The following is a 14,494-nucleotide window of genomic DNA, read 5'->3' on the forward strand; positions in this document are numbered from 1 at the left end:
ATGGAAGATCTTTCCATCTTCTGATATCTTCTTCAATTTCTTTCTTCAGAGACTTGAAGTTGTTGTCTTACACGTCTTTAACTAGCCCTGTTAGAGTTGCACCAAGATACTTTATATTATTTGTGGCTATTGTGATGGGTGTAGTGTCTCTAACTGGTTTCTCAGCCTGTTTGTCCTCTGTATACAGGAGGACTATTTGTAGTTCCTGGAATCTGGAAATGACCTAGATGTCCCTCAACCAAAGAATGGATAAGGAAAGTGTGGGACATTTACATAATATAATACTACTCATCTATTAAAAGCAAAAAAGAAAAAAAATCATGAAATTTCAGGCAAATGAATGGAACTAGAAAAGATCATCCTGTGTGAAGTAACTCAGACTCAGAAAGACACACATGGTATATACTCACTTATAAGCAGATTTTAACCACATACTACACGATAAACATACTACAATGCACAGACCCAAAGAAGATAAGTAACATCCAGGGGAGGATCCAGGGGAGGATGTTTAAATCTCACTCAGAAGGGGGAACAGAATAGACTGAGGTAGTGGTCGAAGATAGGTAACAAGGTAGTAGAGGGAGTGCAGAGACATGAGGGTGGAGATCAGACCTGAACAGGGCAGGGGTAGGAGGACAGAGGGCCTGACGAGAAAAGAGGAACTGTGGGCAGCGGCATCTATTTGGTAAGCTGGAGACCTAAGCCAGGGTAGGCTCCTTGGAGGATATGAGGGGGACTCTAGCAAAGACTCCTAGTAGCTGGGGCTATAGAGACTGAATAGGACACCCACTAACTAGATGAAACTCCTAGTGGAGACAGCCTCCTACAAAAATTTTGACCCAAAATTTACTCTGGTTACAAGATGTGCAGGGAAGAAGACAGAGCAGGGATAGAGGGAACGTCCAGCCAATGCCTGGCCCAACCCAAGATTGCACAGGCTTGTCTTTTTGTTTCGTGCTGCCTTTCGCCATGCAACTCCTGGTAGGCAGCCAATGTCAGAGGGCTTCATGGCCTCATCTGAGAAACTCCAGAGCTTAGAATAGAATTTCCCTCAAGGATTCTTCTGCTCCTTCAACCTTAGCAGCATAGGGAAAACCTAATTCAAAGTGCTTGAAGTTTTCAAATGCTCAACCAACCATAGGAAGTAGTTACTCTGGCATACAAGGTGTCCACACTAGTAGCTGTGTGAGAGTCTCAAGACAGAGAGCTTCCTGTATCAATTAGACCTGGATGGTAAAGCCATATGTATTGTTCTTGAAGTATTTTTTTAAATGCCTGTGATGGATTTTCAGTTGAGACAGGCAGCTCTAAGTGTCTTCTGGGTATAATTAAAAGTGCCATTTCTGTTACGCAGAGGACTCTTCAACAGCAAGAGAGAGACACATACAAGTATAAAACATATTCACAACTGCAGCTACAAAAAAAGTGAAGAAGAGAAAACTTTGGAATTCAGCCACAAATGAGGAATGGGGAGATGGCTCCACAGTGCCACAGACACTCACTTCAGGCTACATCAATTGCAGCAGGATTTGCTAGTCACTAAACTCAGAGCCATTCAACTGCAACCCTTCTCAGAGAGGCTGAGTCCTCTTCAGATCTCACAGTGTCTCCTAAAGAGCGATATGCTAAATGGATTTAGGCATAAGACAAACCCAGGGAGCAGGTTCATCTTTGAGCCTTTTACACAGAGGCTATCAGTGGAGAAGTGCTGGAGGGGGCTGGCCTAACCTTGTTTTCAATGTACTCACCTGACTCTAGATAAAAACTAAAAGCTATTCACACTGCCCCAGAAACCCAGCTTCTGGGTACAGCAATAAGTGATTAAGCTGGTAGACTCACTTACAATAGATGGGAATTTAAGGGCCAGAAAAGTTTCTCCTCAGTAAAGTAAGCAGAGCAAATGTGTTAGTTGAAAAGGCCAGTGCCTCATTAACGAACCATGTTCCTGTCTTCTGCCAGGCTTTTAAAGTCTTGGTTCTTCTCTAATCAGCCCAAAAGCCTTAGCTCATGCAGCTTGTCTGCAAATGACCCCAGCTTTCCTTTGCACCCTGCTGAAAAGACACTTTTTATCCATCTCATGAGATGCTCTGGGATCCTAAGGGAAATTCCCCCTCAGTGGTCAGAAACAAACAGTGGTGGGTGGGACTTCATTCGAAAGGAACTTGCAATGAGAGATAAAAAGGCAACACAAGAACTGTGCCATACTGGGGTAAAGCTGACAGCTGGATTCACTGAAGCCAACACACAGACTAAGAACAGAAATGAACCTCTGGAAGTGCGTGCCCTGGAGAAACATCAGCATGGATCTCCTAGTCAAAGCCTGGAACACATTGTATTATTATACGAAGAGTGGAGAATCACTGGAATGGGAAAACATCCTCAATGCTTTCCTGAGTGTCTGAGTGCCTATCATCAGAGGAGTCAGAAACAAGTAGAACTCTTACTTTTAAGAGTCACAACTTCAGCTGTCCCTTTCTTAGAGGCAGTAGGTTGGAAAGGGCGGATCCTAGGGCTTTTTTGGTTTCTGTTGTTGTTGTTAACCATTTACACAAAACTTGTATTTATTGACATTATCATTAATATAGTAAGCTGTGGGTTCTATTCTCTATTTTTAAGGCATTTATGTCATATTACTGTTATGTTTAAAACCATCTCTATTGCCCTCTTTCAAGACACTCTGCCACCCACTCTGCTTAAAAGTTTCATCAAGGAAAAAGAGAATTGTTATCATAATTTATAAATCTTTAAGTTGAATTGGCAAAAGAGTAGGGCTCTGTATGCCCATTGGCACCTCTATTAGACACCTTTCTACCTGCAAGATGCATTTAGCTATGCCCCACAGAAAGAGATGTCCTTTCTCATTACTTTTCACTGCTACTATGTTTTAAGTAAAAAAAAAAAAAATGAGTTTGGTTTAAAGGATGAGCCTCCCTTTTCTTTGGTATGTAGAATGTCACTTGTGTCCAGTAGTGTCACTGCAGTAATGACTCTGGATGGACAATTATACAACTCCGCAGGATGACACCTCAGCCAGAGGTACCACAGAGTGTCTTTCCTAGTATACATTCATAGTTTTTATTTTTGGCCAGGGTGTGTGGTAGGCTGCCCTTTCCTGGGAACTCTGGATTATGTGTAACATCATTTTACCTGAGAAGAACATAAAACTGGGAGAGAGAATAAAAAATGGCTTAAAATATCTTTAGAATCTGTCCAACTTTATGACTTTAGCGATTTTTGATATTTTTATGTATCATCCAATTAAAAGGTAGATAGTAACCAAGATGTAATATGAATAAATTATTTTTAAAAAGTAGAATCCAAAGGAATGTCCTGTTTCATATTCAGTTTTCTGCAGTCTACGGTGCTAAAGCTAATTTTCTTACGCCATTTATTTTCCCATGCATGTATATGAATCCACAAGCCAAAATCAAATTTCATGAACACTAAGGACATCCCTAAGAAAAACTTTGCATGGTACTGAGAGGAATGGCATTTTAGAAAACACACAGAAGGGGCACGTCAACGTAGGCTCAACTGCGCTTCACCAAGGTATGGAGGGAGACTCTTGATGCCCTTCAGTATCCCTGCCTGTGAGAGACTGAGGAAGCCCTTTCTGTGTTATTGTTTTTCCATTACACAAGGTGTTATTTGGGGGCTGTCTATTGGAGTTGCCTTAATAATTCACATGAGATTAGAAAAGGAAGAACATCTACACATATGCTTAGCATGATCTTGACTTAGCTCTTCAGCTTGTCTTTCTTTTCCCAACAAGAAGCTTAAACATTCCCCTAAGCAAGGTGCTGTGGACTGTGTCCCCTGAGCATTGCAGTCATCATTGTATCTGGGATACCCACAAGAGACTTCAAGATTAGTCTGAGGTTCCTCTGTCAGAAATGATAGGAAAGGTTGTTAACCTGTCACCACAGCTTCCAGCCACTTCCTCCTTCTGCCCCAGCTAGCTCTTAGGAGGTGCTAGAGTGTATAGAGTATGGAAGGGAAACTGAAGAGAGATTCCATTTATGTAGCCATGGGGAAGTCATCATCTATGTTGGGGTGACACAGCTGTGGGGAGACCACCCATACTCCTGTAAGTAGCCCGTCACCTATGCTGTTACAAGTAAGCCCAATACACTAAGCTATACTTGGGTGGAATTGTCGCTTTATTCCATTGTCTATGTTTCCATGGGTGAGTAGACATGTGTGTGTGTGTGTCTCCCAGTAAAAGTTCAGTGCAACATATGAATGTGACAGAACCAAAGATGAATTTGGGAGGGAGAATTGTGTTGTCCCTGGTGTGGGGGATGAGACATATAGATGAAGCTAAGATATCCGAGGCTAGAGTGTCTGTGGGGCAATCCATGTGTGGCTGACCTTCTCCACGTAGGCTAAAATGGTGTTCCTAATTATAGTATGTAGTAGTCATGGTATGCCTGATATAAGAGGCAACACATGCAACTAAGGCTGAGTGGTCCATCTAGTGTGAAAAGCCTGTGGGAGAAATCCCTCCTGGGCCATCTTCTTCTATGTCTTATGAGGAAATGTGACTCTTAATTGTGATCACCCAAAGGCACACAGGGGCATCCTGAGAACTGAAGACGAAGCCACGAGCAAACTGCAGTCTGAAAGGAGCATGCATAGAACAAGACCATGAGGGAGTTGCAGAAGTCGTTGAACTATCCCTACTTAGGATGTTAAGAGCTGCAACTGCGACTGGGTTGTCTCTCCAGAAAGGACTTCCTCAAATATGGAATTGGAATCAGACATACAAGGAAACAAGCAAACACATAAAACAAGACAAAACAAAAAACCAGAAAAGAAAAAAAAAAGGAAAAAGAACAAAAGAAACCTAAAAATGCTATTCCCTAATCTAGCCTCTAAGTCACATAGAGACAGCATACTGTGGAAGCCTAAATGAATGATGTAGTTTGGTGAATCCTGAAGCCAACTGTTTATTTCTTAGAAGAGATGGCAGTAAATCTTAGCAGATGCTGCCAACCCTCTGTAAAAACAGTTATTACCAGCTCCCCCTCCATGTGCCAAGAACCACCTAGCAGAAACCCAACACCAAACATAAGAAGCTGTCCTTTGAGTTGTTAGTCAGGCTTGACCAAGAGACTCCTCAAACATACAGCCCCTGCTTTTGGATGGCCCCAGAGGTGGAAACATCATTCATTTTAGACAAAGCCCAGAAGCCCCTGAGCTAGAACTAACCTGAATGTCTCTTCCCTGAGCACTACCTATGTGGTACCACAAGGCACCGGCGTGCTTCCAAAGGAGGAACACAAGCAACAGCCCTACTCAGCTATAGTGCCCGTGACCCACTATGATAACCATTAGAAGATTCTTCAGAACATCAGAAGGCAAGGCACAATGTGGATGAGAAAGCCTGTCTGTCACCTGCCTGCTGTAAAGGTGAAAATAACAGCTAAAGAGTAAAGATACTTGTATGGTGGAACAAATGCTCCCAGAAACCATGAAACTCAGTGTGAGGATTGGGCTGTCTGCCTACTGCCTGTTGGCCAAGGAGACTCTCAAACAATCCATCCATCTCCATAGCTTTTGGTTGACTACTAAAACTAAAGGGTAGGTCCATATTGCTGAAACACTTTATGTCGGATGTGAGACATGGAGAAACCAAAGTGGACTGATCTAGAAGCTTCTTCCTTGCTGGCTAGCTCATGTAGTGCCTGGAGATGCTACATGGACTGCTGGGACAGAACTGTCACCAATGGACCTACTCCACTACAGATCTTTGAGCTATATTATCGGCATAACAGGAAAGGGGGGACCACATGGTGTTATAAGGTATGAGTGTTAAGACTGTAAGCTACTATTTTTTATTGGGATCTGAGGTCTGATCAAATTCCCACAGGAGAAAATTCACACCAGGCAGGGCAAATCCAATGACAAGCCCATGTCCAGGGAGGTCATAGGCCAGAGTCAGAATGATACTATTGTTTGTCTGTTTGTTTGTTTCTGCTTAATGAGTATTATGCACCTATCAATTTGCTTTCGAAATTTTGTGTTTATGTCTGTAAAACTATTGTTTATGTCAGCTTTGGTCAGAAAAACTTCTTGCAGTGAGTGGTGGCTAGTGTATATACTAGCTAGTGTACATTATTTCTACCAAACTCCAGAAGTGTAAGTAATTTTTGTTGTAGCACAGTGGTCCAAGGCCCACAAGTAAAAGAAAATAACCAAATATCTATACCATTCCCTTCAAGACTCAGAGACCATCATGGAGAAAAGGAGCAGAAGGAATGTAAGAGCCGAAGGAAGTGTCAGGAATTGCTGCACTTCAGAACGACACCCATTACTGCCTTTCCCAGAGTGCCTGTGCCTGAGGCTGCACACCCTCACCATTAGGGCTACTGAGGTTCTCTTACAGGAGTGTCCAGGGAGAGAGATTCGATCCACACTTGAGAATCCAGCTGCTCTCTCCGCACCTCTGTTCCAGCAGCATGTAACTATTCCAGATGCAGAACTACATACAGCTGCTCTCAGGAGGTACCAGTGTGTATGAGATGGGGGTTCCATCCATGCAAACATGGGGGCCATCCGTGCTGCAGGGAGATTTCTCCGTGATAAAGCTGCGTTGGAATCACCTGCTCTCCTGTAAATAATCTTCCAATCACGCTAATATAAACTCACAGGCTTCCTGAGCAAGACTTGGCCATAAGTGCAACTTTGGTCTGTAGTTAATGCCCTATGAAGCTAAGCAAACATGTGTTCATGTCTCCCAAAGTAAAGGAAATGCAATACCAAGTACTCTGTTTTTCAGAGAGGACTCACAATTAAATGCTAAATCAGGACACAATGATTTCCATTTTAAGTTTTGTTATGAGGAAACATTTGTGACATGCTTCTTAGAAATTTTAAAACATTTTGAAAACTGAACAAGACAAGAAACACTATTTCAAAGCGGCACTATTTACCTGTACATGAGTAATCATCGATCCGGATGTAACCAGTTTTGCAGATGCACATGAAAGAGCCAGGCGTGTTCACACACATGGTGTTCTCGCGGCAGTAATGGCGCCCTTCTGCGCATTCATCAATGTCTACAAGGGAAAGAAAGGGCAGAGGTCAACACGGCCGATACTCCAGAAGTTCCCTGTGATTTTCTTTCACAAGAAGAGAGGAATAACTACTAATTGAACTGCATTTTGAAAGAGCATTCAAAAATATCTCCTTTAATAAGAATGTTTGATATTCACAAGACAGAAAGCGTATGAGCTTTTATGAGCAGTTCTTGCCACAGTTTCAAATAGGTCTGCCAGTTTCAACTTGCATCATTATGAATAGCTTTTGAAATATTCAATGCATTCATCTACTTGTGTTTGGTAAAATGAATCAGAAATTATAGATCAGGTTGCCTTAGTATCCTGAAATCTTCAGACACTGAGTCGACTGACTGCTATCTTTGATTCACTGGCTATTCTGTACACCTTGGGGAGGCCTTGAAAGACGTAAATAAAGTATTCACTGTACACAGAACTTGAAGGATCCCACTTGAAAGTAAAAATGCAAAAACAGCAGTTTATCAGAGATTCAAATACAGCAACGAGTACCCTACTAAGTAGCTGAATACAGACAGGATTATGACATGAAGAAAAGATACAGGTCAGGAATTGTGAATTAGTAAAATGTAATAAGGAGCTAGTGCATGTTAATTCTCACCTTCAGTTTTGAGTTATAAAAGCTTGTGGATGTTAAGACATAATAAGCAAGGGCATTAATTGTGAAGAATATGAATTTTAACAATAAAACTCCTGTATTTAAGTGTACCTTTCTACACGGAATCTAAAACACTTACTGAGCACTTGTTATTGGGAACCTATACTTTGAACTGAGGAGATGGCTTGGTCAGCAAAGTACCTGGTATTTAAACCTGAGGAACCCAGTTCAAATTCCAGGATGTGTAAAAGCCAGAGTGCTGTCACACATCAGTCAAGCACAGAAAGACAAACTCCATATGATATGGAATCTAGAATGGTTAATCTCACAGAAGTTGAAGCGTAAGATGGAGTTACCACGTAAAGAGTGAGAGAAATAGACTGTTGATCAGTGGGTTAATGTTACAGTTAGATAGGAGAAAGAACCTCTGTTGGATTGCTTCACTGTAGAGAGACTGAAGATAACAATAAGGAACATTTTTTAAATGCAGAAATTATTTTGAAAGTTTTTATCACAAAGAAATGTTTGATAATATAGACATATCCAATCATATGTAAGTATTATATAATGGATTTACATATTAAAATATTACTTGCTATTCTATTAACATGCATAATTCCTTTTGCATTAATGCATCAGGTTAAGTTTAAAAGTAATATATATATATATATATATATATATATATATATATATATATATATATATGCAGTAGATGAGAATCTCTGCCCAGCCAGACCCTGAAATCTTTCCCCAGGGCTCAGCTCTATGAGTCTGTCTGATCCTGGTTCTGTACCGTCTCCTAGTCCTCAGCTATAGCCCAATTCCTACACCCTGGCCCGGGCCTAGGCTGGCGACCCCTGTTGTGCCACCTCAAACTCCAGGACCTTCATTCCTTCCCACAACCAACAGGACCCTTCTATGGCACATTGAACCTCTCCACACATCCAGATCATGTATGTCCCTCTCCAGGGTCAACCTGGGTGAGTCTACCTAGTCCTTCCCTACATAAATCCTACCCAAGCACCATATCTATCCACAAACTCCCATGTTAGACCAACATGCACATCCTGCATGTCAGCCAGCTTGTGTCTACCTGATTTCATTCTACCTAAGCCATATCCAACCCTTAGGCTCCACCTGTTCATATATCCTGTGTCCTGACTCAACTCATTCTGTACATATTAGAGAAGTGATACAGGGTTAACAAAAGAAACATACATGCCAAGATTTCATTGCAAAATTACAAAAAAAGCTATCAAGGCTGTAAGTTTACACAAAATCCATCTGACCCTTAGAAATATGTTCACCAATGAGACTTACCTAGATGAACCCCATAATTTAAAAGAGCCACCAAAAAGTTTATCACATAATTCAAGATTTTTAAAGAAGGCACACAGAAAAAGTTTAATGAAAGAGTGTGAATGAATGATTGACACCCAAGACAACACAAACATAAGGCTTATGGACATGGTGAAGACAGTTCCAAAGTTAAAAATGGAATTTAGTAACGATAGAAACATTGAAGAATACTCAAGCTAGAACAAAAACGAGAATATAAATCCCAATAACCCAACTACAGAACTCAAGGGAACACCTTACAAGTAGAATGAAGCAAGAAGAAGACAGAATATCAGGAATTGAAGACAAAGTACAGAATCTAGTCAAAATAAGCAAAGAATAAGATGTCTTTATTAAAAACACAGAAGGGAAACATACAGGGAATGTGGGACACCATGGAAAGACCAAAGCTTAACATTATAAATATAGATGAAAGAGAATACCAAGTCAATGTCATAGACCAGATCTTAAACAATACCGTAGGCAAAAACTTCCTTAAACTATGGGAAGACATACCCATACAGATGCAAAATGTACACAGAATACCAAAGAGCTAAGACCAGACTAGAAGCTGTCCATATCCATTCATTGTTAAAACACTAAGGATATATTTTCAGTGGTACTTTTGAGAGCCAGAAGACCCAGGAACAATGAAGTCTAACTCCTAGAAGACCAGGGCAGCCAAATTATATTAGTATACCCAGCAAAACTATCTGCCATGGTTAAAGGAGAAAATTTCCATGATATAAACAGCCTAAACATTTTTATACAACAGACCAACTCTAAAGAAAATAAAGGAAGCAATGTTTCAGGCTAATGAGAAGAATGAGCATAGCCAAGAGACTGTAGAAATAAAAACAAAGTTACAATCACTAACCCCCGCCCCCCCGCAAAAGTCAATAACACAATGACTCTGATCAACACATAACTTCAGATAATAACCTTAAATATTAACAGTTTCAACTCTTTCATCAAAAGACATGGGCTGGCTGGATGAGTCAAGAAACAAAATCCATATTATCTGTTATCCACAAGAAAAACATCTTATATTTTTGGTTGTGACCCTAGCCTTTAATAGCTGCGCCATCTCTGGTGCCCTTGATTTGATCACTTCCCCTTAGAGAGGAATCCTTGCCAGCACACAGAGGAAGAGGATGCAGGCTATGCTGATGAGACTGAATAGGCTGTTGTCAGATGGTGGGGGAGGAGAGCCTGGAAGGGTGGTGATGGGATGATACGAGCAAGAGGGTTACAATCAGGATGTAATGTGAATAAATTATAATAATTTTTAAAAAATTTTAGAAGAAACACATCTTATTTTTAAAGAAAGTAATCACATTACAGTAAAAGGATAAACAAATGTAATCCAACCAAACAAGACTGGGAAGCAAAAAGGTGTTACTACTCTAATACATTACAAAATAGACATCAAACTAAAACTTAACAGAAGATTAAAGAGGGACATTTCATCCTAATTAACTGAAACACATTTCTGTCCTAAATGTATATGTGTCAAATTCTGGTGCACCCAATTTCATTAAAAGTGTACCACTGGACCTAAAGTCACAGATTAACATCAACCCGTTAATTCTAAGTGATTTCAATACCTCACTTTCTCCAACAGATAAGTCATAGGTGATCTGCAGAGAAACAACAAAAAGTAAATGACATCATGAATCAAACAAACTCAACATACACTGACAGAGTAGTGCACTGGACACCAAAGAGTATACACTCTATTCAGCAGCAAATGGGAACTTCTCTAAAAATAGATCACATGCTGGGACACAAAACACATCTTAACAAATTCAGAAAGATTAAATTGACTGTGCACATCCCATCTGACCACAGTGCAGCTTAAAATTCACAGCAGACAAATCTCTAGTAAATACACAAACTTGTGGAGATTAAACAGCTCATTACTGAATGATTACTGGGTCAAAGAAGAAGTCAAAAAAGAAAGTTAAAATTTTCCTAGAACTAACTGAAAATGAAAACACAACCGCATTCTAGGTCTTTATCCTTGTATCCCTACATGAGTCTAGTTCTCATAACCTCATCCAAGAAGTTTCTCTTTGCAAGAGAAATAAACAATTAAAGAAAAGCACCACCCATCAAAATGCAGGGAACAAGAGACTTTCTGATGCCCAGTCCCAACTGACATATTTACGATGCTAATCCTGCCCATAAGGCTTGGGAATTTTTGCAGAATAGCGAACTGAAAGACTACAGCAGCCAAAGGAATAAGAAGTTTGCTATGAAACTGTGTCTCTTAGAAATGTCAGAGAGGCTACACCCATTATCTCTCATTAACATGTTTGCCTGAACACGATCTGAACCCCAATTGTACCAATGGACATGATAACATGGAAGAGGTAAAGCTCATGAGGCCTCAACCCCAGACAAAGAATTGCAGGCTAGTAGGGATCCCGAGAGCAAGAAAAGCAGTCTTCCCTGCAAAACATCCCCCAAGAAGCATACTTATGATTGCCCAATTAATTATCCAATGACAAGTAGTCATCCCTGAGATCATACATCCAAGTACCATTATACACACTGAGCACATTGTGTTTAGAATGCATATAGTATGTATTTAGGATATACTCCTACAACAAAGCAAAACTGTGCAAACAGCTAGAGTCCTCAAGCCTAAGCTTGTGGATGAACTAAACAGTGAACATTAAGAAGTCTGTGTGCACATGGGTTGAATTTAATTTTCAGAATGAGAGCTCTAAGCATGAAAAATATAGCTCAGTGAAAAACACTGATAAAACCAAGGAGGAACTATTCTGCACATACCATGGCATCACCACAAACAAATGCAGCTTTTGGAAGAGATGGGGCAATGACTTAGTGGCCAGCACAAGACTGTATAGAGTCTATACAGCTCCTTACAAAGATAGCATCCTTAAGAAAAAGCCTATTCCCAAACAACTTGTTACCAACCCTGACAAATCGCACTTGTAAGCTAAAGCATAACCAACTTTGATTATACCAAAATCCTATGGAACAAAATGAGCAAAACAGACCATGAGTTAAGATTAATTGTGTTAATGTGATCCTAGTACAACCACACATGGTAGAAAATGTCAGTTATAAGCATAAATAGGAGTAATTTGAGCAAAGGTAAGCTGACCTAAATACAGTCATTTACTGCAGTTCCTTGTGGAATCCACAGCCCACAGAGATGTGAGATCCTGACCTGCTCCATTTCCGTTTGTGGATTCTTTCCTTTTAAGCTATCATATGGCTAAATAAAACTGAAGCAAATGTCGATGTGGGACTGTAAAGCAAAACCAAGCAGCTTATTTAACTGGAACTATTTAGGAACTTCAATCGGGATCTCACAGAGATGTTGAGTCTATGTGCAAAAGCTTTCAAAAGGCCAGCTTAGAGCTTGCAGAAGAATCCTGAGGGAGGAGGCAAAGACCACCCTCCCCACAGCACCTGTGAACAGGAAGTGCCTTGCTTCCTCCTTGCACCCAGCCTTTAGAGGAAGCCCACAAAGCTGTGTTTATGTAGTAATCCTGTAAATTGCAGAACAGTCATTTCCAATGGCGTGCACAGATTCTTGCATACACATGATGGCATTTGAAAAATAATTGATCAAAAATAAATGCAAACTTGGTCCACAATGTATTTTAGCTTTAAGAACCAACTTGAATGAACCAAATTTTTAGATTCAATTTTATTGTTGATAAATGTATCAAATGTCTTTTTGGAATAAACAACTTTATTAGATTTTTTATGATGATTTGATGATCTTCAGTGTAGAACTATGACCACAACTTTTGCTGAGCAGAAAGAACTGTAGTGAGAATGAACTGCCAAAGGAAATATTCAAACAGCAGCTAGGCTAGCCTAGGTCTAAAAAGGAGGACATTCCTTGCTCACAATGTAGTCCTTAATGCCACTTCCAAAATTTAATGCCTAAAAACCTTAGAACACAGACTCTGGGGGCTGGGAAGACAGCCCAGCAAGGAGAATGCTCACCTTGTAAGCATGAGGCATTAGTTCCCAGAGCCCCTGTAAACATCAAGTAAACAGATGACCTGTCTGAAAGCAGATGCATGCAATCCCAGAACCACAGAAGGAGTGAGAGGTAGAACCCTGGGGCTTGCTACAGCTAGCTTAGCATCAACAGTTGAGTCCCAGGGTGGTGAGAGACCCAGTCTCAAGCAAACGAGCAAATAAGGAAGACAGCTTCCCAGGAGCAGCATAGCAAGTCTCTGCACATATGTGCACACACATGAATATGTATCTCCACAAGTACACCCATCCACCATCTGCCATACATGGGCTTACACGCCAAGAAAACGCTATCATGCTACCATTATCTGATTCCATTAGGTGTCTCTTGAAGCTAGCACTTCACGGGCAAAATTCCAGAGAGCAATAGCTCTGAACAAAGCTCATAGTTCCTTGACAAGAGGATATTCTGTGTTCAGATACTTTTCAGGCGGGTCTTACTACAGCTCTGCTTCCTCTTCACCATGCATATCAGCAAATGTCAGGCTCTCTGATAGTTGTTTGTCTTTAACATGCATTTTTATTGGTTGAGCATAAAATGGACCTGTTCCAGATACTGCATTAGGCGACAAAGACAAGTTCTATAAGAACGCCAAACCTAAGTAAATGCCACTGTCATGAGGGCTGCATAGTACAAAACAGAAACCTAGGGAACGTTCACTGGGAAGGAAACAAGGAGCCTCATTAGTGGAAATACAGTATCTGTGCTGAGTACCTGTTGATGTCCCTAGGCATGTATAGGTGGCAATATAAATAATTTTACACCTGAGCATTCTGCCCTAACTTGAGAAAACCAGAATTTATCCATGTGAATAACAGCAACAGGTCCTATATGCTTAATACCATTTTTAAGGCCAATCCTGTGAGGTGAGACAAACAAAGAAAACTTAATGGCAGGGCCAGGCTTGAGGTGGGTTTCGAGAAGACACTGTCTTCAGGTGAGAGGTTCCTATGTTGTTGGAAGGGCTTCTACGGAGGTGCTGACTGTACTGTCTGAAGTTGAGGTAGATACTGTACAGTGCAAGTCTAGGGCCAATAGCAGAGGCAGCAAGAGAATGCAATGTGGGAAATAAATAAAAATCTGGGTATGAGATGAACGATATGATGAAGATGCACTAAATATGTCTGAAAGCAAGAAGGAATTTGTGAATTTTTGTCTTAACAAGTCAATGTAAGTTTTAGTTTCAGCTGGTTGCAAATTTTTAAGTAACTCTCCCAGCTGTGGAATATAAGATTTGAGGGCACAGAACTTGGGCAGAATGTTGGCCTCAGCTGTATATCTGTTGGATGAGACAATAAATCTTTTCAGGGCTTTTTACTTTAGAGGTCGCAGGGCAAGTATGGTCATTTGTCTTGGTCTAGCCTGAAGTCTAACTTGGTATTGGTCCAACTCCTATCCTAGGTCAGGCTCAGACATACCCTGGGATGTGGTTGTCTGCAGGAGGGA

General features: G+C 40.7%; 1 protein-coding gene across 1 annotated transcript in view; it reads right to left on the reverse strand.

Moving 5' to 3' along the window:
• Nell2 (neural EGFL like 2) overlaps positions 1-14,494 on the reverse strand; it is a 295,382-nt gene that overhangs the window by 123,278 nt on the left and 157,610 nt on the right. The window contains exon 14 of the mRNA XM_051160259.1: positions 6,939-7,064. Within this exon, the coding sequence (XP_051016216.1) occupies positions 6,939-7,064 (126 nt within the window). The remainder of the gene's footprint in view (positions 1-6,938; positions 7,065-14,494) is intronic.

The sequence above is a fragment of the Acomys russatus genome, chromosome 17 (assembly GCF_903995435.1).
Source record: "Acomys russatus chromosome 17, mAcoRus1.1, whole genome shotgun sequence".
Taxonomy (NCBI): domain Eukaryota; kingdom Metazoa; phylum Chordata; class Mammalia; order Rodentia; family Muridae; genus Acomys; species Acomys russatus.